Source organism: Leptonychotes weddellii, chromosome 3 (genome assembly GCF_054177405.1).
Source record: "Leptonychotes weddellii isolate Sample4059 chromosome 3, ASM5417740v2, whole genome shotgun sequence".
In the NCBI taxonomy this organism is placed as follows: domain Eukaryota; kingdom Metazoa; phylum Chordata; class Mammalia; order Carnivora; family Phocidae; genus Leptonychotes; species Leptonychotes weddellii.
Window position 1 is genome coordinate 115105379 of NC_138371.1, and position 26321 is coordinate 115131699.

Here is a 26321-nt window from a genome sequence, read left to right on the forward strand (position 1 = left end):
TTCTCCAAAATGCGGTGTCTTTCATATTTTTAAAGAACAATTTGAAATCAATTCCAGAAAAATAGAAAGGATGTGATCTGTTAATGTAAGTGGTCTTTTTGCTATAACATACAAATGTGACATTGGTGTATATCATTTTCTATTTGCAATTCCATAAAAACAGATTGCATACTATGTGACAGATACTGTGTTAGATAAGAAGATAATGCCCCTTTCTGTAAGTAACCTATGCCAAATGAGAGAAAGAGACTTCTAAACACATATATTTAATATATTATAAGGCTGCTGTAAAGATGCACCCAGGAAACTATGGGAACATGAAGGCAAGACACTTACTCCAACCAAGGGATACAGAGAGTACTTCCTAGTCCAATAGATTTAAATCATCTCCTCTGGTTTATTCAATCATCTAGTCTAGTAGGAATTTACTCTTCTCAATCATTAAGTGATATCCTAGTGCCATAAAAGAGTCACTACCCTTCCAAAAAGTGAAAAATGTATTCCATATGTTGAACTAAATGTGATATAACTAGAAACACAAATCTCATCTGGAACACCTATTGAATCAAAAGGCAGAACAAATTATCACAATGGACATTAAAACTATCACTGTTTTGAGGATATTTTTGTGCTAAAAAACTCAGTTATATTTTACTTAGACTATATATGCTTTGTAAGCTTTTTTCCCTATAAAATCATTCATTACCTTTGTAGAAAATGCACTAGGTTTGTTGATTTATATTTAACGTAAGATTATCTGTTCTACAAATAAATTGGAAAACCTAAATGTTAAGTTAAAATTAGAGCCTATCAGATTATCTCTTGGTAGTTTTAAAAATTATTTGTTATAAGCACATTAAATAAGATGAGGTGTTAGATAATATTAGTGCAAAAATAAGTGTTCTACCATGATGAACAGATATTTTGTTAAAATGCAGTCTTCCGTTGCTCTTATGTAGAAGGCTCCACTCTTCTGTTTCTGTTTCAGACTGTGTTGAGTTTTACCCAGAGGTAGGTTTACTCAGCTCTGAAAACATTGATGTGGTTCTTAAACACTTGTCTCATTTTGTACAGTAATCATCTAAGGAAACCAGTGCACTATGGAGATGATTGGTTATTGTGCATCTCAATCTAAAGATAGATTATGTTTAAGAAGTCACCAAAGAGCATGAAGAAGTCTCTTGGGCACAGTGAGTTTGTATAAAATTTGGGTTTGTAGGGATGCCTGGGGGCTCAGTTGGTAAGGCGTCTGCCTTCAGCTCAGGTCATGATCCCAGGGTCCTGGGATCCAGTGCTGCATCAGGCTCCTTGCTCAGTGGGAGGCCTGCTTCTCCCTCCACTTGCTGCTCTCCCTGCTTGTGCTCGCGCAAGCACTCTCTCTCTCTGACAAATAAGTAAATAAAAATCTATTTAAAAATTGGGGTTTGTAATGGATTGTGTGTGTGTGTGTGTGTGTGTGTGTGTTAGGGTGGGAGGGAATAATGCTGGAAGTTAAATTCATAATTCTTGAGCTACGTATTCTATTTGTGGTTCTATTAGTTTTTCGACTCAAGCATAAACATAACATAAACTCAAGCATAAACTACTTTCATGCAAGAAGTTTTTGAAAACCTCAAAGGACTATTATTCTGGTAGTATATTTGGTCCACTATCAATATTCTCTGTACATAAAGAAAAGAGTCATTGTCTAGAAATTTTGTTACTATACTTTCTTTTTTCTTGGGGCATTTCAAATGCCTGAAATCCAGGGAACTATCCTGGATGACAGAAATCTCAGATCTTCTGCAACATTTCTCCCAACTCCTTCTCCCCCAGGCACACACAAACACCTCCATTTTCTTTGTGCCTAAAGCTTTCCTAGACTTTCAAAACAAAGTCCCAACTTTTTCGTATTCTTCATTGGTTTCTTTTTAAGTTGTTTTGAGATTAAAGCATGTTATTCTTTTAATTCTATGGGGGAAATATTTTCTTTATTTTTTAAGATTTTTTATTCATTTGAGAGAGAGAGCAGAAGCAAGAGTACAAGCAGAGGATAGGGTCAGAGGGAGAAGGAAAAACAGGACACAGGGCTTATCTCAGGACCCTGGGGTCATGACCTGAGCCAAAGGCAGACACTTAACCGACTGAGTCACCTAGGCCTCCCAAGAAATGTTTTCTTTAAATTATATTGCCATACTTAGAAATGATAGAAGTCCAATGGAGGTAGATACTTTACATATGTTCAGTCACTCATGCTAGGAGTAATTTTCATACAAATTGTATCACAGTATAGAAATAACTGTAAGAATTATTTCTTCATTATATTTTTGTTTAAAAATTTTTTGAATGATATACTTTTGCACTAAACACAAAGGATTTCAGGTTAAATAATGTCAGGATTTTAAGTTTAATAATTTATAAAGATTAGTCAATGTTTATTATTCCCAAATAATTGTCTTTTAAGTGTTTCTAAAGCAAATTGAGCATGTGGTTTCGAAGTAACTGAGGTCAGAGAAAATCTATATAGTTAATAAAACTTTTATTAATATTAAACTAAGTTTAGAAAGTATTCAAGTGATTCTAAAATACATTGTAACTTCATGTACACTAAATATAGTTTTGGCCAATTGAAATTCATCAAATAATTGTAATGATGCCAATATTAATTAAACTTCAACTCTTTGTCCCTGTATACTCTTTGTTGTACTTTATATTGAAACTCATAAAAATCTTAGCCTTGTTTGAAAATGTAATTGCCGTAATTGTCTGTTAATACCTAGAATGTTATGGACACCCCTAAAAATGACTAATTTCTGTATGTAAGAAAAAGAAAAGCAGTCCTTGACCTCTGGAAACTAGCCTGACCCTTATAAGGAAGCTCGTATTGTCAGGAGCTAGCCTGGAACTCACAGCTAGGCCTTGATGTTCTCCTGTTAGTCATAAACAACCTCCCAGAACACCAGGATCAGACAAGGTCTCGTGATGATGATGTGAGGCAAAAAAACAACTCTACAATTTAGTGGAAGCATAGACAAAAGCAAGGTCACTCTGCAGACCACCTGAATACTGAACATCCCCCCATGTCCTGTTTAATATGAGGGACGACTGCTTCTCTGCTAACTAGGGCGTTAGCCTAGATTGGGTCCTCCCTCCCTCTAAATGAGATTGATTAAGATCCATAGTCGCAGAATTATCCCTGCTTCCTGACAGAGCCCAATCCAGAGCAAAGCCATGCTCCTTGAACCCTTCCCAGAATCACTTCACCAAAGCCTCGATCCTACAAAAGTCCTTTTTGACACCCTTACTAAGTTGCCCGTGTCTCCCTCACTGCGATGAGCAGTAAACCCAACCTCTTCAACTAGAGATGTGCTCCTGGTGATCTTTGACAGGAGAGTATTGACACATCCATAGCCCCCAAAACTGTGAATATTGAACTAGTGGTTAAGTAAAAATCATATAAAAGAACCCTGTAAACTATAAAGCTCTATTAAAAAGTTGATGTATTAGTGAGATCTCCAGACTTGGAATTTTGTTTTCAGTAGAATCCTCCAAACCCACAAGTATTTTTTAACATTCTACCTTTAAAATATATTTGATGAATAGTTCCCTTTTCAAATATAAAACATATGTACTTTCGACTCTAGGTTTACCATCTCAGCTGATTAAAGATGCTGTGACTCTAAAGAGAAGTTCATTCATTCGAAGATTCTTTTCCTTATGCTTGGGTGATCTTTGTTCTAGTTCAGATTTTAAATTAGCATTTAAATTAATGTCAAGTAATATCCCTATCCTTTCAAAAATAGTAATGGGTCAATATTTCTTAAACATTATGTTGCCAGTGCTAGAAGTAAATAACACTTATTGTTCCTTTAGTTACCACTTTGCATGGTGGAATTTTAAACGACTGTATTGTATGCCTCAATACAGGGGAGGAGGTTTGGTCCCATCCATTTGTTTAACTGCCCTTTAATAGCCATCGCTTTACTTCAGTGTGTGCTTGAAAACATTATTATAACATATCCTTTTATTGCTCTAGTAGTGATTGGAATGGATATATCTACATTCAGTCCTGCACTCACTACACCAAGCAAAGTTAGGAGGTTAAATTTGTACCCAGTTATCTTCTAGAACAGAATCTGCTACATTGCCATCTCTCTGGCATCCAGAGACGCTGCCCTTTTTAAACTATTTTTATTTGGACAGGGATCCCAGGCTTTCCATGGAAGATCTGCTGGTTTGTGATGGTGCCTTATGTAAACATTTTAATATCAGATCCCTAAAATCCAGAGACTCCCCCAAAAGGGATTAAAACATAATCCCCTCTCTATTGCTGTAGTGGATTTAACTCTGTATTCTCTCTGCGGCGGTTTGCTCCCTGAAGGCTACAACAAAAAGACTCAGTGCTCGTTAAACATGCTATGGAATTGGAAGTTGTAACTGGAGATTTCCAAAGGACAGGGGTAAAAATGACACACTATGAAGGATGAATATTTCATGACGCTTCTTTCTTAAAGAAGGACCAGTTCAAAGTCCTTTTATAAACCCCCAGAAAATCTCAATTCAATAGAATGAGATTGGAGTAAAAGCAATCAGAAGCGCAGTCTCCTTTCAGAAAGGCAGAGAATTAAGTAGAGAGAATGTGTTCCCCGTTAAAAGTTCACGGAAATGTGTCCTTAAAAAGTCGTAATATATTTCAGTAAATCAGTGTGTATGGTTTTGATAATGTGTTTAGTGATTCTTTTTCATGTCACCCCAACTTAATTGGATATGTTAAATTACTTTTTAAGAGAAAGGAATAGTTCGCCATTTTAAATGTTTGTGACCATTCTACGTCTCCAAATGCCAGAAACCTCTACTAAACCAGAAATCACTAGCGGCCTGTGTATAGAATGACGACTTTCCTGAGGTTCTAGCAAGGCCCAACGACGTATAAGAAGACACTGTTTTCGATGTCACGGCACCTTCTTTCTCACCTCGCCCCAATCAAGAGTAAGCCTTCTGGATTTCTCCAAAAGGGAAATGTGAAAAGTGGCATCCAAAGGAGCGTCCTGGTGGCTGAAGGGTTAAGGGAGCGGTTCGAACCGGCCCGAGCGTTGGGGGATTCCGAGGAGGGCGCGGGAGGCAGGAGGCGCCGCGGAGCGCGCGCACAGACCCTCCAATAAACACAAAGGAGGGCCTGGGGAATAGAAACCCAAATCCACTTGTAATCGTACAAGAGATTCGGGCATAATTACTTGAGCAACCTAGATTAAGATTGATGAGCCTTTAAAGTGGCGCTTCAGATCGACCGCCTCGCCCTTTGGAAAGAAAAACCTTGTGTAGCCGAGATGGACCCCGACTCCGTTCGGCTCCGCGGCGGAAACCCAGGCCGGGAGTCTGCGCGCCCCGGTGCCGGCCCCCCAGTGCGGGCTCCTGGGGGACAGAGAGCAGTAAACTAAAAGAAAAGGCTTGGCGTTGGTCTGAGCCAGGCGGTCGCGATCGGGGGTGAAGGCTGACACTGACACAGTTTGCTTCTTATCCACCCCGTTCAGCGCGACAGAAGCTGGCCGATTCCTCTGTGTGCCTCCCGCAGCAGAAACGGCCCGGCTTTGTGCAGGACGGTCGCGGATTTGGTGTGGGCTACTCCCTGAAAACGTGAACTTCTCTGCAGTCCCCGCGCCTGGCCGGGTCGGGCCTGCTAACAGTGGCCTTGGCGGTGGCGGTACCAGCCGGTCTCACCGCGAGGAGCTGCCGCCGAGGGGCCGAGCCTGAGCGGCGGCAAGGGACCTGATTTTTTATTGCCTTTATCCTACTGTTACTGTGACTCATTTGACTATATGCATTTCAGGGCGGGGGTGGGGGGCGATGAAAGGGAACATAATGCGCCCTTGCTACAGAAGAAAAATTGGGGGGGGGGGAAGAAAGGAAAGAAGGAAGAAAGAAGGAAAAAGAGAAAAAAATAAGTTCTGATTTCCTTGTCTGTATTTTAAGTACAGGATAGCAAAGAATGCCTCCCCTTTCGGGGAATCTTAAAGGGGCGTTTAAGTCATCCCCTTTGAATTTATATTCTAATATGTAATTTTCAACATTAACTCAGATTGAGGGAATTCCAAGTAAGCACCTCAGTAGGCACATTTTCTAAAAATCTCTTTTACTGAAGATTAGTTTCTCTAGTTTCTAGTTGAGAGATAGTACTTTTCGGACACTTTTCTGAGAATCTTCTTGTTCAAGCGTCTTACAATTTCATCACTTTTGACTGATTGTCGGTGAGAAGATCACTGTTAGGATTTTTGTTCTTTTCTACAGAAGAAATGAACTTAATATCCTTGTGTGCGGGTATGTGGATGTGGCGCGCCTTAGGACGCCGATATTAATCTTCCTACGAGATGCAAACCCGTTAGTACAGTGGAATTTATATATTTAGATCCTATACCCCTTCACATCCTCCCGCTCATCCTTGGGGAACGCTGCTGCCGAGTGGAACGGCTTTACACGATGGCTGGTCTTCGGGGGCAGTGCTGACTGCCTAAGGTCTCTCGGAAAGCCGGCGGTGCTCCGTGGAGAATCAGGGCATTTGTAGGATTTCTAGGCGAAGGTTACTAACTCGCTTGCTAAGGGTCACTTGTTCGGCATCCTGACCTCTTGGGGTTTTATGGAATTATTTATCTCTATATAAGATAATGTGTGAAAGCTAAGCAGAACTTATCTCACATGAAAGATGCTGGCCGCGTTACCCAGGCACCATTTTCTTAGCGCATCTTTAAAAATATAAAGACCTGCAGCACCCTTTGGGAGGGAGCAGGAGAGGGCCACAGGGACTGAGCCTGACTCCGGTGCCCTTGTCTTTCAGGCCCAGTGGTTCTCAGTACCCCAGCCCAGCTCATCGCTCCTGTGGTAGTGGCGAAGGGGACTCTTTCCATCACCACGACAGAAATCTACTTCGAGGTAGATGAGGACGATCCTGCCTTCAAGAAGATCGACACGAAAGTGAGTTAGAGTGATTCGTGTACAGTACTAGTGGCTTTGTGGCAGGAAGTGGTTTTCAGTTTTGCTTGGTTTTAAATGACAGTGGGGGAGGGGAACACATTTCCATTTTTGTCATAGGAAATAAAATGAATGAAATAACACATGCTCTATTTTATGGGATTGAAGAATATATTAATGGTTTCAAATCCTGTGTTACCAGAGCATGCACATTACAGTCTCTCCATGAGTGCCTTTGTGTGCACTTGGGTAAATTTGGTAGGTAAGCCAATTGTTCCAAAGTCTGGGGGTACAGTATCCCAGGCTCTCTGGGAAGACCAGGAGGGGTCTTCTGAAATATCTTAAGATGACTTTTAATTTCCAAAAGTGTAAATTGCAATGTGAGTTATTATTCACTGAAAGGTTGTAAGGAAACTGGGGGGGGGGGAGGGGAGAGCATTTAGATAGAAATTCATCTCCATTATTACATCCATTTTTCATCTCCTGAGATAAGAATGAGTTTTACATGTGAATTTAAGAGTAAGAGAAACTGATTCTCTGAGAAGCATTGATTTAAAACGTATATAGGTAGTATATACTAGCAATCAGATGTTTATAAAGTTTGTGTTCTTCTGTGGGTGTAATGCCAGAAAAATACCTATTTGGACAATTTGAAATACATAAATATTTATTTGTTTATTATATCTTACCGTGTAGATTTTAAAACCTGATATTAGGACAGCTCTACACCTCTGCACTTTCTATTGAAACCAATTTGTTTGTTGTTTTAACTTTTATGTTACTGTGCGGTTTGTAAACTTTTTTTCTGAGGTTAAGAATTCAAGGGTCATGTTAGATATTCAAGCATCAGTTTGCAAAGATTTTCCTTTGCAGTATTTATCAGAAGCAATTATTCTAAAGTCGTCAAAGACAAATGTGCCTACAGAGCCAGAACTTTATTATTGATGTCATTTTTACATAAACTATTATAAAACACTATTTGTAGAAGAGGAACTGAAATTCCAAAATCCATCCCTGCCTGAATTAACTACCTACCTTAAGGCCTGCAGGTGATTAGCGCTCTCAGCACTTGTTGACAATTAAAATACTTGGAAGGACAGTCAAAGGACTTCTTGCACTACCAGCTCTCAAAGGATGGAACGTTGAAAATGAGTCTGAATGTAGTGTATTTGATTTTTAAATAATTGAAAGTTTGTCTTTACGCTTTTATCATTAGCTTGCTCTGTGAAGTCAAAAGAAATTTTAGATTTCTGATGAACTTATACAGCTAATGGAACACTTTTTCTGCATAACATAGGATTTGACATAAAATGGTCAGAAATAATCTTTATTTGATTAGCATAGTTATACAAATTTTGAAACTTTCATTATGACTTTAAGTTCACTTTTTCTGAGTTAGTCTAATTTTTAACTCAGCAGTCTGTACCGTCATGACATATTTTTTCTTGATAGTATTAAAAATGCTACAGAAGTACTGATCCAGAAGAGCAGGCTTTCCAGGGTAGATTTAAATGTGTCTGTTGTAGAAAAAAATAGTCTTATAAGTAAATCATTATCTTCTGTAGCTGTACAGAGTTTTCTTCAGGATATTAAGGTTTAATTTTAATTATTTCATTAGCATACTCCTCAAAGTGTTTAAAATACTCGAGTGGGTTCAATTTTCAAAATGGAGCATTACATCTTTTGATAGAAAAACAATTTAAAGTGAGACACAACAACTTTTATTTTACTTCATTTATTAGCTTCTAATTAAATAAAAACCAGCAACAGAAATTAAAATCTAAATCACAAAAGTAGTTATCCAGTGTATTTCAAGTGCATTTTTCAAATATATAATTCAGATATTCAAGCGTTATTATATAAGCTGAATTCAAATTTCTTTGAATATATTTAAATAACATTTCAAGTATATTTATGGAATGTTAGAAATAGAACAAGCATTATATTTGAAACAAAATGTAAACTTTTTAAAGTTCAGACACTTTCAAAGACAGATAAAAGTACCAGGAGGAAATCTACCTTTAAATGGTATCTTTGTTAGTGGAAAATGTCTGGAAGTCTCCAAAACGGCAATGTAACTTCTGTTCACCAAATCACAAAACACCAACATCCACACTTTCAAAGACAACGTGAGATCACAATATTTGTTACAAATCAAAATATACATTACACTTTCCTTCAGATGGCATATCCAAATCGTGTTTACTCACAGACAGATGCACCTAAATCACCAGGATTGCTATAATCCTTTGATAGTTAGGCAGAGTGTTCACTGTGGTCTTGCATTACAGCCGGTTGTGTTCCGAGTGTTATTGTGTACTTTTCAAGGGAGTTAGGAAATCCTTTGTAAAGAAGTCTTCTAATACTTGTGGGTTTGGGTTTTTCTCCATCCGCTTTCCCTACTTCTTTTTCTCCCCTTGGAGGGGTGGGTGAGATGATGCCTAAACATCGTATTGTTACTCCTTTTTAAGGAAGAGACTGTTTGCACTGACAAATGGAATATTAGGAATCCAACGGGAAGTTTGCACTGAATCAGGTCTTTGAGAAGAGTAATCACATTTCGGCTCTTGTTGAAATTGTCCTCTAAAGTTTTTCCAAACTTTTGGGGTTGGTCAGGATCTCTCTTGCCAGCCGCCACGTTTGTTTGGCAGCGTTCTCCAGAGCCGAGTGAGGTTTGCCTTGAAACAGATCTAAGTTCGGTAGGAAGTAGTGAGGACACCGCCGGCACTGCAGGCAGGAGATAAGTTGCAGCAAAATCCCGTTAAGCCGATCACCCAGGCAAGACTCGTCCCAGTCTGACTCCCGGGGATGCTTTTCACACTCGTAGGAAACCAAAGTCTTCATGTGGTAATTGTTCAGGGGCTGGCCTGGCAGTTCAAGGTGACGATCCCGTAAGGTTTTGAGGATGGAGAGGCATTTCTTTCTGCAGCCCCCCATCTGCAGTCTGTTCTCTGCTTCGGCGAACTGCAGCACCCAGGCGTCGCTCTCGGCCGAGCTCTGTTTGCCGGCCAGGGAGTGGCACTCCTTGGACAAGAGATTGAACCCTTCCGCTTTGACCTCCGCCACCCGGTTGGGTCCTGGCCAGGGGATGTGCGGAAGTGGCCAGTGGGCAGCACTCCTCGGCCAGATCCCGGTACATTTAAAAGCCGGGGTGATCTGCACCACGTACCTATCTCGGATTCTCAGTTTCACTTCGCTGGTGTCTGCCACCATCTTTACCACATCCCTGTAGCTACATTTGTCTACGGCTTGAGCCACCAGCGTCTGAAACCTGGACCGGATTTTGCGCGCCGAGAGGTAGCCGGAGGCCGTAATGAATTCCACCCAGAGGGACATGCTCCTCTTGCGCCCGTCGCTCAACTTCAGCACCGCGCAGCCGGGCAGCGAGCCGTCGTCCACAAAGTTGAACACCCCCATTTGGTTAAGGTAAAGCACCACTTCAAATTCGGTGGGGGAGATGACCTCGAGGCCCTCGTAGCGATTGTCCATCTCGTTGAGAGAGCTGATGAACCGGGGCTCCTGCACTTCCACTTCTTTAAGTACGTCGGAAACTACTTTGCAGACTTCCCGGATAGTTTTTGCAATGGCAGCTTTCCTGGCTTGGCATTTCTCATTGTAGTACTTATTCAGATGGTATACCAGCTTGGCCTGGGCCGCGATCATGTTGGGGCAGAGATCCGGATTGTACACCGGAGTCTCGCAGTAGGCTGTGGGATCCAATGCGGCTGCTAGAGCTGGAGCCAACTTCGGTGGAGAAACGGGCCGCCGCGCTCAGAAATGTATCAGAACGCTCTCCGATGTGTTGCCCCGGTGGAGTCCTAGCCGCTGCTTTCCCCTTCCTTTTATCTTTGAGCCCAGACGGTCTTAAAGTGAAAGATTGTTCTCCCCCCTCTCTCGGTCTTTCTTCCTCTTTTAAAGAATCCTTGTGTGAGAGAAATGCATGGAGAGATCACCTTCTCGGTAATGAAAACAAAAGTTGCGCTGAGACCCAGCAAAGCTCTTCCAGTAGTCAAAATAATCAACCCTTTCCGTATTTATTTACGCTTTCCCGTAATCATTGTGTGTGCCGGACTGTTAATCAGATGGAGGAAAAGTGTGCTGAGTGTGTCGGGGGTGAGTGTGCGTGTGTATATGTCAGAAGAAGCTGCTGTTGGTTTGTCTAAGAGCCCAGATGCACTCGTGTGGAAATTATAAAGGCAGGGCCAGGCAGGCTGGCGGCCAATCGCCACTGGGCTCGTCACGACAGCCTCCTTCAGCTCCAGCCCGGCTAATTAATCCCCCCTCGTGGATATAGGCACACAAACTAAAGGTAGGAGGCTGCTGCCGGCAGAAAACCACCCAGGCCACCTAGACAGTTTTGGAAATCAAGAGGAATCTCTCAGCTTTGGTATTAATTGAAGCATATTGACGTTTTAAAAAGACTTGGCAAAGTGGTTCTCTTCTGTGTTGAAAACCCTGCTTGTCTTTTTACCGCGGAAATGCAAATACAGGTGTATTAATGGTCATCCATCAATTAGTGAACTAGATGGGGTCTTCTAAAACAAAAGTCAGTAACTTGCATTTAGAGTGAGATAATTAATGTCTGTTAATCCTTGAGGTCTTTTTAAATGCAGGTTGAGAGTTTGCTCTTTCATGTATATGCAAGTTGGCTTTAGATGGACTACTGATGCCTGTGTAATTTGGGGGATGTTCCGGTATGTTAGAATGGGTTTTTGGTTGGAGTTTTTTGTTTTTGTTTTGTTTTACGTTATGCAGTGTTTTATCTCTGTTTTTTTCCCCTCATTTGCAGTTGTTGAAAGGAATCTGAAAATTATTGCTTTGTTAGATGCTGTCTACCCCAGTTTAAGTTAGGATGTTTAAGAAATGTTTAGTATTACTCCTCCCTCCCCAACTGCAGCCCTCTTTGTACTTTGGTAGACTTGCCCAACATAATCAGGACTGTAAGTTTTGTACACACTGGTAGAAATATTTTAAAAATAACTTATCTCTGTGATTGAGAGATTATTGTAATGTGAGTTCATAGTGAGCTGTATTTTAATATGTGAAATTAAGGCAAGATCATAGAGATGAGACCTACTGGCAGATAACTGTTCTGAAAATATTCAGGTTTAGGGTTTCTGGCTTGCTTACTGATGTATATAATTATACCTCCTCTCTTAAGTGTCCTTAGTGGTGACCTGACGGTAGACTTCTAATTGTTGTATGATTTCATGTGATTTGGTTGAGGGAAAATCGGGTAAGATTTTAAAAGAAAACTAATTTGCAGTCATCCAGCGTTTTTAAATTTAAATATCATTTTGGAAAACTTTGAAAGAAATCAACATTTCTGCATTTTGGAACCTTGAAACAGGAGGGGGAAATGGATTTATGTAGAACATGTTTTTGGTTTGGGTTTTTTTTTTTTTCCCTGGTGATACCAATTGTGTCCTTAATGTACAGGAAAGGAAATAAATACCACTTAGGGATTATGTAGTGTAGTGGTTTAAAAACCTAGGCAGATTTTTAATGCCTACCTTTAATTTAGATGCCATCTCTTTAAAATTAACAATATTTCCAGCAAAATCCTATAACTCCCGGTAACAGGTCTGTTGGCACTTCCTTTCAGAGCCGCTTTCAACAAGATCTCATTCGGGGCTCCCACTTTTTACTCCAGCTTTTGCTTGCTTATTTATTTATTTATCTATTTATTTATTTATTTTTGCACAGGTACAAGCATCACAAAGCCATCTATTATTTACTTTTTCCTTATCCAAGAGTGATAGATTCCGATTTAGCTTAAGACAGTACAGTAGATTTGGGGCTCATGGCATCCATCTACTCTATTCCCCAGGAACCTTCCATTCCCTTAGGAGCAGGGATTGGGAACAGCCCCTCCCCACTTTGCAGGCTTTGCGGGTGAATGCACTGCTACCTTTTGGCAGTTGGAAGAAGAGGAGGCAAATCAGAACCAGAGAACCCTCGGCCAAGAAGGGGAAGATGTGCCTTGGTTTCTGGGGGGGAAAGCCACGTCTGGCCCTCACCCAGCGCAGGTCCCCTCTCTCCCGCTGCCCCGCACTCCCGAGCCATCCTTCTTTCCTCTCTCTGTCCCATGGGGTTTTTCCCCCCCTGTGTGCCCGTTATTTTAAACCTTACTTGGTGTCCTCGGGTTCTCCACGTCTGCTCCAGGCCAGGGCCCCTGCCCGCGCACCCCTTAGCCCCGACGGCCACCCGGGCCCACGTGAGGTCGCAGCCGAGCCTCGCGCTTTCTCGTCATGGGCCGCGGGCCCCTGTGCCAGCGCGCTCTCCCCGGGGTTCAAGCAGAGTTGCTCGGCCAGGACCTCGTCCCTCGATTTCTTGGGCCACCGGTTGCCGAGGACGTGCAGCCTGGGACGCGGAGGCCCCGGAGCCGTTCGGGGGGCACCGTGGGGCGGTGGTCCGGATGAGTCTAACGCGAGGGGCGCCGGGCCGGCCTCGCTGGAGCCAGGCGCGCAGGTGGCGCATCTTCGGGGCTCACTGTGCGGCTTAATTGGGTTAAAGCGAAGCTAAACACTGAAGCACTTTGTGCAAACTAATTGGTGTAACCGGGGCCTTTTCACTAACGTTTGCACTTTGAAGAAGAAGAAAAATGGATGGTGAGAAAAGGACCAAGAAACTCGTTAGTCCTAGAATGTTGCAGGGAAGTGAAGCCATTCTGTTTCAAGGACGCCGGGACTGTGTTTTCGGAGCTGCTTCCTCCAGCACCCTTCACACTGGGAGCTGACAGTGATTTACATAACGCAGGACTCACCCACCCGCTGTTATCACTGTAGGTGAACTGGACACCCTAGAATAATACTCTAGTGCAAGTACTGCTTGTTGCTGCAACACAGTGATTTTCTATTACACTGAACACGTGAAATGAATTGCCTTCTGCAGCTGAATCCTTTCAGTGATCTTAGACACCTCATTGTTGAAGGGAAAATTAAACTATGCGAGGAGTATGTTTTTCTATCCCTTAATTTTTTTTTATTGAAATAACCTATGGAGAGGAATTTAAAATATATAGTATATTTTTATGTAATTCGGCCACTTTTAATCTAGGCTTTGGAGATAGTTTTGTGGGAGTAACTTATTTTATAGTAATTTTTTGAAACACCCTTTGACCTATTGAACTGGTTATTTCAAATGATGATGTACTAACCTGGAGATAGCTTAAAATCAATTTATTTACTTATGTGAGAAGTTATAAAACAACTCTAATGATCCCAGTCTTACCTATATTATTTTTTTACTATAAATATAATCCTTGTTGTATAATCCTACTAGAATAAAAGCTTGTGTATGTCCCATGCTTTAGGATATAAATGCTTAATTGTTTTCAGTGGTATGCTGTGCAGGCATCTTTGACATGAGCTAATAATAGAATGATAATTGAAGAAAACTGACCTAATTGAAGAAAAAAAAAGCCAAAAATCTGATGATTTAATGATAGTTTGAGATGCTTACATTTGAATGATATTTGGGATTTTAAGGTCTAACTGACTTGACTTTTTCATTTCATTTACTTAGGTTACTAGGCAGCCTTGATTTAAAATGCACCATTTACAAAAAGAATCCCAAAAAGTCACAAACACACCATTATCGCAAATGTTAGTAGTATTAATGAATATAAAACAATTAAATAGTGTGATCCTTAACATTTCAAGACATTCAAAATAATAATGGCAAAATATGTTTTTCCCAAAGTATTGTTGTCTAAGTAACTTATCCCCCTTCTGTAAACCTACTTACTTTATATGGGATACATAAAGTAATGCATAAATAGTCACCTTATTAGGTTTAAAGAAAAACTATTATGTTGAGAAATGTAGGAATGCAAGGTTTCTGTGTTTTTTTAAAAAAACTAATTTAAATTTGAATTACATGTTCATAAATTTAAGTCATTGTGACCTTTCATCTGGAAAAATGTGTCCGTTAGGGAATATGCATATACATGTTAAATGCTCACATAGATACTGTTTTGTGTTTTTTCATATTTCCTGGCTGGCTGCTATTCTATTCACAAGTATTCATGAACTTAAAGTTTTATTTTTTTAATATGTGCTTATTACACTGGGGAGATAAAAAGAATATGAAGTTGAGTATATTAAATTATTTATCCCTACTGCTGGAGTGGCTTTGAAGGCTCATTGTACGCATCTACCTCCCCCCACTTCGTTTTTTAAATGCACCCAGGCTATTTCATCTGCTTCATTCTGCCAGACACAATATATTTCTTTTTTTACACTAGAGAAATTAAAGACAGATATTTGTGCAGGGTTTTCTTTATGTGTCACATTAAATAAAGTAAAATAGAGGGAGTTTCTCTGGTAATCTAATTTGATGGCATCTCTACCTTTCTTCCTGTTGTGACTCCTTGTATAAGAACACTTGAAACAAAATAGCTTGAGAGCTTCAAAAGTTTCAATGATTTCTTAAAACAATTATTTCATATTTTAATATCAGGTTTATGACAAAGTAAAGCAGAGAATTGAGGTCACTGTTGACACAATTTAGACCCTGTTCTGTTGTTTCAACCAGAGCATCCTGATAATTGAAGTTCTTCAAAAAATTATTTCCTTAATTCTCCACTTCAATGATCAGGGCTGTGGCCTTAGTTTTGCTCATCCCCCTGGTACCCATCCTATAGTCAACATTTGTTGTGGGGACCACTTTTTTCCCTACAGTGTTGCTTAGTAAATTCGTTATTGGTGCTAATAAATGTTGGACAGAAAGTAACTTTGAGATTAAAGATGGGCAATAAAAGTGTAACTTACCAGAATTATGACCACTGCTGGATATGCGCATTTGTAGCGATTCTGGGTAATTCTGACCAAGACCTTTCTTTTGGTGGAAGAAGAAATTGAAAGACGATTTAGGTAATCCTCTCACTTTCCCCACTTCATTTGAATATTTACATAGAGGTGTAGGATATTTTAAGTTGCATGCATAAACGGAAAAATTGGGGGAGGGAAGGTTATTAACCAAAAGATTTTCTTAATGCTCAAACTAGATTGTGATCTCTAACTCTTTCCAAAAATTTAAAGATATTGGGGTTAGTCATTTATTTATTGAGTATTACGGAGGAAGTGTTGATTCCAATATTCCAGGTCCTCATAGATCCTTCAGAAAGTCACTGTCGTCTTTATGATGTAGAAAATTCAAATTCGTTTTGTTAGATTTCAGCCTCTATTTTTCATTTGGATATTATAGAAGTATTCTGACGAGATAAATGGGCTCACATGGTTCTTTTCTTTATGAATATATGAAAACTAGGTACTCCTCAACCCACAATTCATGCGGATTTATAGACATTTGTGTATGTGACCACAGCCTTAGTACTCTTAGCGCATTAGAGTTTTATTGCACTTAGAGAAAACAATGGAATCAGATGCGATTAGTGTCTTAATCTGTACATCTGTAGTGGGGGTCATCCAGGACTGCATAGCTCTCATTACTGTCCCATACTGTATGTGATTAAGCCACGGAAAATATTCAACATGACCTTGAGACTAGAGTATGGTATGTAGATAATCAACATTCAGTAACTGCATGTCTAAAATAACCTTTTCTATATCTAATTTACAGTTTTGGAGCTTACTTTTTAATGAACAAAGCAGTTCCTCTAAACTAGGATTTATTTTCTTTTAACAATCAGCAACTGGAGTAATAACTTAAGAGAATAATTACATTAAATAAAAAACTATTACCTCCTATCATATATATTTTATGTAATAAAATAAATGCTTTATAGAAAAAGAAGGAAATTAGTTTATGAATAAGAATTTCCTTTATAGTTTTCATATAGATATAGAGATATAAACATCCGAGAATACACCACATAAATAATGATTTCATTTCCACTTATGTATGATTATTTTCACTATTCTAATAATACACATTTTAGCATACAAATGCGTATTATTTCTAAAAAGCCCAAGTTTCCATGATTTGTCAAAAATATCAAGTCAAAGTACTAATAAGTAGTTAATACTTTTTAATCTACGTGTTTATTCATTTTATCTATACATCCAGATCAAAAGCATGAGAGCACAGAGTTTGTAAGACCATAGTCTTTCTAATAAAAAATTGTGAAACCAATGAAATAGAAAGTATAGCTTTCTTTTATTTTTATGTGAAATCTATTTTTTATTATTTACGTCAGGTTTATTGATGTGTATTTTGTGTACAGTACCATTCTATTCTATGGTTTTTCTATATGAATGTGCCATCCTGTGAATTTTAACAAATATCTACAGTCATAGAACATCTGGCACAGACATAGAACATTTCCATTGCCACAAAAGTTTCCTCATGCCCCTATTTTACTTTTTAATTCATACATTTTATGATTCATTTATAAGCATCTGGGTGTTTTACTTTTGTATCAAAAAACCTTTAGGTTGTAAATCTTTATTCCTCTAGAATTTCTTGTTTTATCTCGCTTCTAATTTAAGGCCAGTTTTAATCCAATAACACTGAAGTAGAAGCAGAGTATGAAATGATATTTCAGATAGGCAAGCAATAGGGTTTATAATTTGTGTTTTACATAAAAGTTGTTTAAACGTAATATATGTCACCTTAATGCTTGGTAAAAGATTTTGTTTTTCAAAGAAACTGCTAGTATTTGTTACACTGGCATGAATGTGTGTATTAGACTTATGAATATAGTTTATATTTGCACATCAAAATATATAGTAAGAAACAGGGATTCCTCATATTAGCAACATTTGAGGCATATTGGTAATGTTACTAGCTTTATGTCACTGGAGAAATGAATCTCCTTTCAGTATTTAAATTACATTGTACTTTACATTTTCAGTAAATTACTCCTCCCTTAGAGTGGTGGGGGACAAGACCAAGGAGTTTATTAGAGCTAATATTAATTAACATATATACATTCTTGGAACATATGCTTCTAATCCTAATTTTACATAAATATACATTGTCATTTAAATTTCAATGGTTATAAATACTCCAAACAAAGAATGCTTAAATTGTAGGAGAGCAGACATATTCATTGACCATGATCTCTTTCAAGTATTTTGCCTTTTTATAACTCGGAATAGTACAACTAGTCTTCTGTTTCTTTTCCCAAGATATAAAATTATTTAAATGCTTTCTGTTTTATATTTTTATTTGGCAATTACAATAGAAATTTTAATGTTATGCATGCTTACAGTCCTATTAAGAGAGAAGTTATTGCTTTCTTAATAATCTTAAGCCATTTTTAGAAAGTATACTCTTTTTATGGTTTGCAAAATAGCCTGTGCATGTACACACACACACACACACACACACACACAACCCCAGTATTTCAGATAGTAAAAGATTGAATTGGCCTCTATACGCTTATTTTAACCTGTTAAGGGGGAACAGCTACTAAATACAGGATTCCTGTGGCCATCAGGATATAATATCACATCTGCAAGATTGGTCCACGATAACCTATCCAGTTTTCAGTGATCCCTTAAGAGATGACGCCGAACGGATTTTTTAAATCATAATAATAACTGGAACTTCTGACAGTATTTATACAGACATAGATACTGGGGCAGGTTTGAATGTCATAAGCTTTTAATTGCAAAATTGAGAAGTTTAAATGTCACCAGCCATTCTGTCCATATAAATACAAATACACTGCTCCATTTCACCCACATACATAATACGCATGCGTATCCATAAAAACACTTTCATTTATTTAAACTTGTTTTCTGCTTTCCTGTAACAGAGGATAGTTAAGTTTCTTGCAACCTGAACCTGTGTTTGATAACCAAATTGCATAACTCCCTGCGTCGGGGAGGGGGGTACTAGGGGAGGGGCCAAGGGGGAGAGAGAATTTTAGGGTTTCTTTGGTTTGGGGGTTTTTGCTTTTTGTTGTTTTTTTTTTTTCTTTTACTAGCAAATTCAGTTCTTCATTTGTTTTGCTCTCCACGCTGCATTAGCACAGTTTTCCCCTGTGTGCATCTGCCAGTGTACGATTTAGCCACGGGCATCTGTAGACCTTGTGGTGATCAGTATTGCAGGCAAAAGCCATATGTGTTTAAATAAAAAAAAAATCTCTTTATTTCATTTGCTGTTTTAACTGGATGGATAACTTTTGTGCCTCAAGACAGAAGAAGAAAAAATACAGAAATAATTAATTGCCTCTATTCTTGAGGCAGTTTCATTTCCCCCTCCAATATGGAATGCTTGTCAGCCTTCCTGATAAATGACTGCATGTATTTGCATAGATTTTACATTAACACAAAAATTAGTTTTATTTGTGGAAAACTAGTTTACATAATAATATAAAACCTAGTGTTATTGATTATATTTGCAAACACTGATGATTTTTTAAAGGGGTCAGAGCACTCTTATGTTCCAAAGATCTGGTCAACCTGTTTTTTAACTTACACTTTCTTTTGCTTTATATGGTTTTGCACCAACAAGACAAACACGTATAAAATTGTAAAGTCGTAAAAATTCCTTTCTTGGATGCGTTCATCACAGTTTCAGACCCATAGTTAGTAACCCTCGTTTTGGTAAAAAGGATTCTGATTTTAAACTTCAGCCAAGGATTATTTTTAAAGACTTAGTACCAATTACAGACACCTCAGACAGTTGGAGGATTGCATCTGTGTGAATGATATCAATTTTCATATTCATGTTATCAAAGCATGGGTACTATAGCGGGTGTGTGCTTTTGAGCTCATTCCTAAGACATTGTGCATTGTTTACTACCAAATTTAAAGGACAACTGAGAACTATTCTCTCCGTCTTCAGTCTGTTTCCTTGAGGATACTTAAGCATTGATCACCCTAGTCCAACATTGAAGAAACACAGTGTGCTGGAGCTATTTGGGTGCTGCAAACAGTTCTCCCTCTCTAAGTGGCAGGCACTAGATGTTTATTCATACTGTAATCTGGCATCTTGTTGTCTGGAGGCAACCTGCTAATTATGTGCTATCATTGTATTATCCATGTTATGGAAAATTCAAATACGTTCACTGCTGTTAGTTACATCACAGAGCTTTTCATAAAATATACTTGATCCTCCAGAAACCTACTATACTTAATGGCAACCTAAACCAAGGGTCTCTCTGCCACTTCTCGATTCTGGGACACCCTGGGTGCCAGCTGTCACAGCTCGGCTAATGATGACAAATGCCCCTCTCTATGCAGATTGCAGAGCTTGCAGGCTGCCGTGAAAGGCAACCAGATTACCTTTCCTCAGATAGTAACTTAACCTTTTCAACTCATGTCAGAATGAAATTATCAGCTGTGATAGTTTCAATATCTGTATCTTTAGAAACAAAAACTAGAACAATATCAAATAATGGACTCCCTTTTTAAAAATTTTTCCGATTTTGATATCATTTACATGGCTTTACCCTGGAAGGCCGTAATATTCTTAAATGAGAAACTCTAGAGAAAATATACTTTACAGCCGCACCAGAGGGTGCATTTGAACTCTACATATAACTCAGGTAGTGTGAATTATTGAGAGCACTATCCAAATTGTTTAGGCTAGAAAACAGCCTAGAATCGGTGGAATTTTGAGGGGAAAATGTATTCTTTCTGCCTCTTCATCTGAGCGGAGTGGTAAAGCCTCTGTTCTCCCGCTGGGTATATAGGCCCAGCCTGTTCGAGATAAATTGCTATTATTTCTTTAAAACTCTGTGGATTATTCCAGAACGATTTAGAGAATAACTGTTGCTAATGATTGTTTTCCCTATTTTCAAACCTCAGCTTTTGTTTCAAGCTGCTAATTTCTTCTATAGAAATTTGTTATTATATTACGATACATACACCTACATGGATTATTCAAAAGGGTAATGGCGCCTGGGTGGCTCAGTCTGTTAAGTGTTAAGCATCTGACTCTTGATTTCAGCTCAGGTCATGATCTCAGGGTCCCAAGATTGAGCCCCACCTTAGGCTCCTCACTGAGCATGGAGCCTACTTCAGATTCTCTCTCTCCCTCTGCCCCTCCACCCCCCTCTCTCTCTCCCACAAAAATAATAATAAAATAATAATAATAATGAACACTGTTAACCATGATGTAATGAAGGGAATAAACTGCCTATTAAATTAGATAATACAATTGCAACATTCTTTAGATTTACAAAAGACTTTTATATGCATTATTTCACTTGATAATGCATATAATAATTCGGTGAGTTGAGAGTAGCAGGTGATAAGGAATGGGAACCAAACCTTACGAGTATTTGATCACATTTAATCTTCACAACAAATATTAGTTCCCATTTACAAATGGTGACTGTGGTTTAGAAAGCTTAAGTGCGTTAGCAAGGGTCACATAAGTAATTGCAGAACTAGGTTTGTCTGACTACAGCTGCTTCTCAGCACCGCAACATCGAGACTGTATACGGCAGAGGTGGAGATGAACGCATGCATGCGTGAAGGCATGCGTGTCTGTGCTGTCTGTACCTAGAGGTAATTTTTAGCAACTGCTACTGGGATATAAGTAAGTGTTACTCTGAAAAGAAACTACTAGACTTACGTTTCCGTTAAGAATATGATTGTTTGATGAATTCTAAAGATTAAGTTCTTTATTAGGAGGCTTTTAATTAAGTAAATAGCGAGGCACTTTTTATGTTATAAATCTTTATTTTATGATAATGTATTGATCTATCACATGGGGAGAAACTATTTGGAAAATACATGTACTGTTTAATGAATATCAAATTGGGCTAATCCACCTAAAGAAACATTTCATGATAAAACCTAAGATTAATGGGATATACCTTCATAAAAATGATGAAGAGAAACAATTCAGCAATTACTTGAATAAAATATCCATATACTTTTTTATACATAAGATTTTACTCTGTGACATCAATGGGTTATACAGGCCACAGTATTGTACATCTTTCAGTTTAAGACACATTAAAAACTCCCTTTTATCATGAATTAAAATACAGTTGTTTCCAGGAAAGCTGCTTGTATGCCAATTGTTTTTATTCCTTACTAAATTTTATTTGGTACAGATACTACAATATAAGGATTTTTATCAATGATATGTCTGTTCATGTTGTGAATACTCCATCTTTTTATGTTTTAATTATAGAATTCTTATAGCTACCAATTGGTACTAATGCTTAGTAAGTTGCAAGTATTTCACTGTATATAAAAATTATGTAGAATTTACAATGACCATTTCATTAAAATATATTATGCAACTAGTACTGGGAGGAAGAACCTAATTCTACTCTATGAGTCAGATATTTTATATCAGGGCAAGAAGGAAACTTTAAGGAGAACATAATGCAGCTCTCCTCTTTAACGCCTGAATCTTCCCTACAACGTTACTTAAGGAACCATCATCCAGCCTCTACTTTTACCTCCACTGATGAGAACTTTAGTATCTACTCAGATAGCTACTCGCACTTACAGACAGTTCTGATTGTTAGAAAGCTCTTCTTTTTTTAAATTTTATTTATTTAAGTAATCTCTATACCCAATGTGGGGCTCAAACTCATGACCCTGAGATCAAGAGTCGCGTGTTCTTCTGACTGAGCCAGCCAGGTGTCCCAAAAAACTCTTCTCAATACTAAACCAAAACCTTTTCTCTTTGAACCTTTCACCTTTTCGTATCTTCTGTATACCCTTACTCCTTTAACAGAAATAAGTCCTTTGAATTCAGCATTTAAGATATCAAATTAAATATGCTCTGACCTTCAGCCATCACATCAACAACATATTTTAAGTCACCTCACATTTAAGACCCACTCTCATACATCATTTTCTTCAAGTGTATTGCCTAAATTCATTACTTCCAGAGTAGACTGGGGAATGTAGAGTGGAGAGGCTTCTGTTAAGTGAAACATGGTCATATTCGCTTTTGGGCGGTGCCTCCATAACACTGTTGATAAATGCTGAGCTATATGCCAGCAAATACCATGGTTGTTTAAACATATGTTAGGGAGTCCTAAGTACATGACTCTTTAATGTTTCCAACTCATTTTATCTTACCATTTTTAGCTGTTTTTTCTGTGGTTTGACTTATAAGTTATGTTATCGTTTTGAATAAGAATTAACAGGCATAATAGTTCTTTCTTAAAAGTTGTTGTAGCCTGTATACAGAACATTCATAGCAAAATGGAATTTAACTATAATGAATCTACTATTTTTGCTCAGCTAAGTATACAAAGAGGCTAATCCACTTAAGATATGTGGATAGATTAAACTCACTCAATAGTCCACAGCCTTTGTGTAGTTTTTTGCCAAACACTTGAAATCCTAATACTGGTTTCTTATGGTGTTACCAAATGTGTAACTAATAAGCCCCATTTAGCATAAAGTGTACTTTATATATTTTGACCTATTTATCAGTTTTGCTTTGTCAACCATTTTTTGTCTACAAATGGAATCTACAAGTTTCCCATAAGTTTGAAGAATGCACAGAAAAACCAATAAATTTTTAATGTAAATAAATGTGTTCATAGAGTCTTATGATGTCATTGGCATAATTTTCATATTGATCCACTAATATTTTGGTGATAATTTTTGATAACAGTAGTTTCTAAATAACTGAATATGGACAGAGGCAAAAGCTTTTTAAGAGTGATATATTAAATAAGTTAAAGCCAATGTGAAAACATTTTATTAAGCTAAAGTAGTTTCACCAATCAGGACCCATTTTTCTCTAGTATTTTCTTCAAAAGCAATGCCTAAATCTGAATATACAATAACCCAGAGTGAATTGGTGAATGTAGAGTAAAGAGCTTTCCTTAAGTAATGAATACATTGCTGGAAAAACATACTCAGAAGATTAAGTAGTAAAAGGTAACCAATATTAAGTATTTTGATAAAATGCACTGTGAGTCATAAAAAAAAAAAGCAAAAAACTTTTTATGTGATGCTTTATATATTTTAAGGCCTTAAACTTCTCAGTTGGAAGCTCACGTTTTTTTTTGCGAGGTTTTCTTTTTCCTAAATGAGGATATTTCATTAATGCATTATTTACTATTGCTGTGACATCTAGGCAATAAAACACACAGAGAACTGGCCTCAGACTTGGCTTTCTTGCAGTTTACGTCTCAAATGGAGAATCAGGAAGTCCAGTGTTTTTACAAAAGAAACATTCTCAAGTGAAGAGCGGCCCCATCTGTTTCATCGGGTGGCTTATGCAATAAGAGGTGTTATCACATGAATCTAAATGCACAAGCAGTTGTTTTATGAACTCTTTCTGTGCTTTGAGGAGTTTATAAGTTGCCTACCCTATTGTGTGTCAGTCCCAGCTGACCCAAGTGCATTCTGCTGAGCATATTTGGGGGATAATTAGAACTAATGAACCCTGGAACATAGCTAATTCTCTAAATGATTTATTCTTATGCTCTTGTCTGAGTCCTAAGCATTCTCCAAATCATAATCTGCAGCACTTATTTTTCCTAGCACTGTGTTGATACCGCTGCTCGATTTTTATGTTTGTTTGATGGGCATTGAAAATAAATTAGATATTTAAAATGATGAGAAAAATATTTCAGAGTAAAAGTTTGCAGTATTCCTTAGTCCCCAGAGGTAAGGGGAATGCCGGTTCTTCAGCATCTTTTGTTTTTGTGTATATCTCAAAAAGTTTATGGCGCCTGTGAGGAGATAAGGGGCTAGACGGTATCAAGGGATAAGAGCTTCTTTAAAAATTATGTCCCCCTGACAAATAAACCTGCAAGCAAAAGAACTGAAAATCACTAATGGAAGATTCTTGTTTCTGAATTAGGTTTCCTAAGGAAGTCAGAAGATTTTTAAAAATCCTCATGAATAGCCTTCATGTTTCAAAACCGGTTCATTAATATGGCTTCACAGCTCTAGCCCTGTTGAGAATGACGTTTCTCTCCATGCCCTCACCAAGTAGTCAGTGATTCCGTGGCCTGTAACACTTTAAATCCCATCAACTTGCTTTCCTTTCCTGTTATAACTGTTTCAGTGAGTGGCACTTTCGTTGTGCAGGTTAAGATCTGGTAGCTTACTGAGGGCGTCCTAGAATGAGGACAGACACGATTGCCAACTCAAGAAGGCTATAACTTAATTAAAGCCTCGCGCTCAGGAAATAAGATACTGAAGTCCCTTCAGGTAGGTAGTTTTTGTAGCCTGGGTCCGATTCACTCTCCTGTTGTCTAGAAACTCTAACATAATTCGTTGTTGAGTTATTACTTTTATCTCATGATCCCAGTATGTAAAATTTCCCCTCCTCTAGAGCCCAGGTAATAAATACTTTGAGGGCAAGTACCACTTCCTCAGATGCACTGAGATACCTTAAAGAGTTAGATGGCCAGCTCCACTGCCTAAGTAATGACTTAGGGACCGGTCGGAGATTCCCTGATCTTCATTACAAGATATTTAATGCTGCCTCTGATAAATCTGAGTCTTAACTGTTACGCCTCGACTTAAGGCAGTACTCATCCTCCTCTTTTAACCCCTGCCGAAAGTCACCTAAACCCTCAAATAACATGTCTTAGAACATTGAAGGAAAAAGTTGCAGGTGATTGTTACTGCTTGGGCTTGAAGAACATCTTTTATTTAATTTTTAAGTTCTTACATCTCTAAAAGAGACAAATGGGCTTGATTAAAATCAGTAAATACTGAGTTCTTATGATATGCTAGGTACGTGCTAGATCCTTGATCTGTGTTACTGTGCCTTCATCCTCTGAACAGTGCTATGCAGTAGATCCTGCTGCTGTCATTTCATTGTTGAGAAGCTGAGACACGGGGAAGTCAAGTCTTCCAAGTTTGCAGAGCTAGGAAGTCGCAGTCGAAACTGTCAGCCAGCCGCTCTGAATCCAGACTCCAGAGCCCACTTTTTTGGTCATCCCACTAAGCTTATCCTAAGTTTGTTTTCTCTTCTGTAATATAAGGGTAATAATGTCTACATCATTGTTGCACAGCTTAAATAAATTCATACACATGAAAAGCTTAGAATATTTTCTTAACTTGTATTACCCAAGTCCATACAGGAACTATAGAACTAGAATTCTGACCCAGCTTTTTCTGTCTCTAGACCCCTGAGCTTACCTAGCATAGTGTTCAGGTGAATATTTATTGAATTGATAATGAGATGAGTATCATCTGTCCTGTACTTCCCACTTGAAAAATTCATTAATTTTACTGGCTGTTTTGATAGCAGACAGCAGACACTCAATGGTGGTTGAAGGAGTGAATGATTATCCTATACCCTCTAATAAAATAAATATATTGATGACTCTCAGCCAAGACCTCTCCCCTCAACTCCAAAACACATTTACACTTCTCACGTGTAACAACCTCACCGAACTGAGCCCTTCGTCTTCGACCCCAGCCTGCTTCTCCCGTGGCCTTCCCTGCCTTAGTAAACAGCAGTCCTTTTTACCAACAAGTTGGCTGCCATTCTTGACTCCCCTCTTGCTT

The 26321-nt window shown here is 38.4% G+C and overlaps 2 protein-coding genes across 2 annotated transcripts in view; one reads left to right on the forward strand and one right to left on the reverse strand.

The window, feature by feature from the left end:
• The window catches only part of NBEA (neurobeachin), a 609173-nt gene that overhangs the window by 407610 nt on the left and 175242 nt on the right, over window positions 1-26321 (forward strand). The window contains exon 35 of the mRNA XM_081815498.1: window positions 6809-6945. Within this exon, the coding sequence (XP_081671624.1) occupies window positions 6809-6945 (137 nt within the window). The remainder of the gene's footprint in view (window positions 1-6808; window positions 6946-26321) is intronic.
• Window positions 8215-11094, reverse strand: MAB21L1 (mab-21 like 1). Its single transcript, XM_006731285.3, has one exon. It carries the CDS (start codon window positions 10603-10605, stop codon window positions 9526-9528), a length of 1080 nt encoding a protein of 359 aa, XP_006731348.1. The 5' UTR covers window positions 10606-11094; the 3' UTR covers window positions 8215-9525.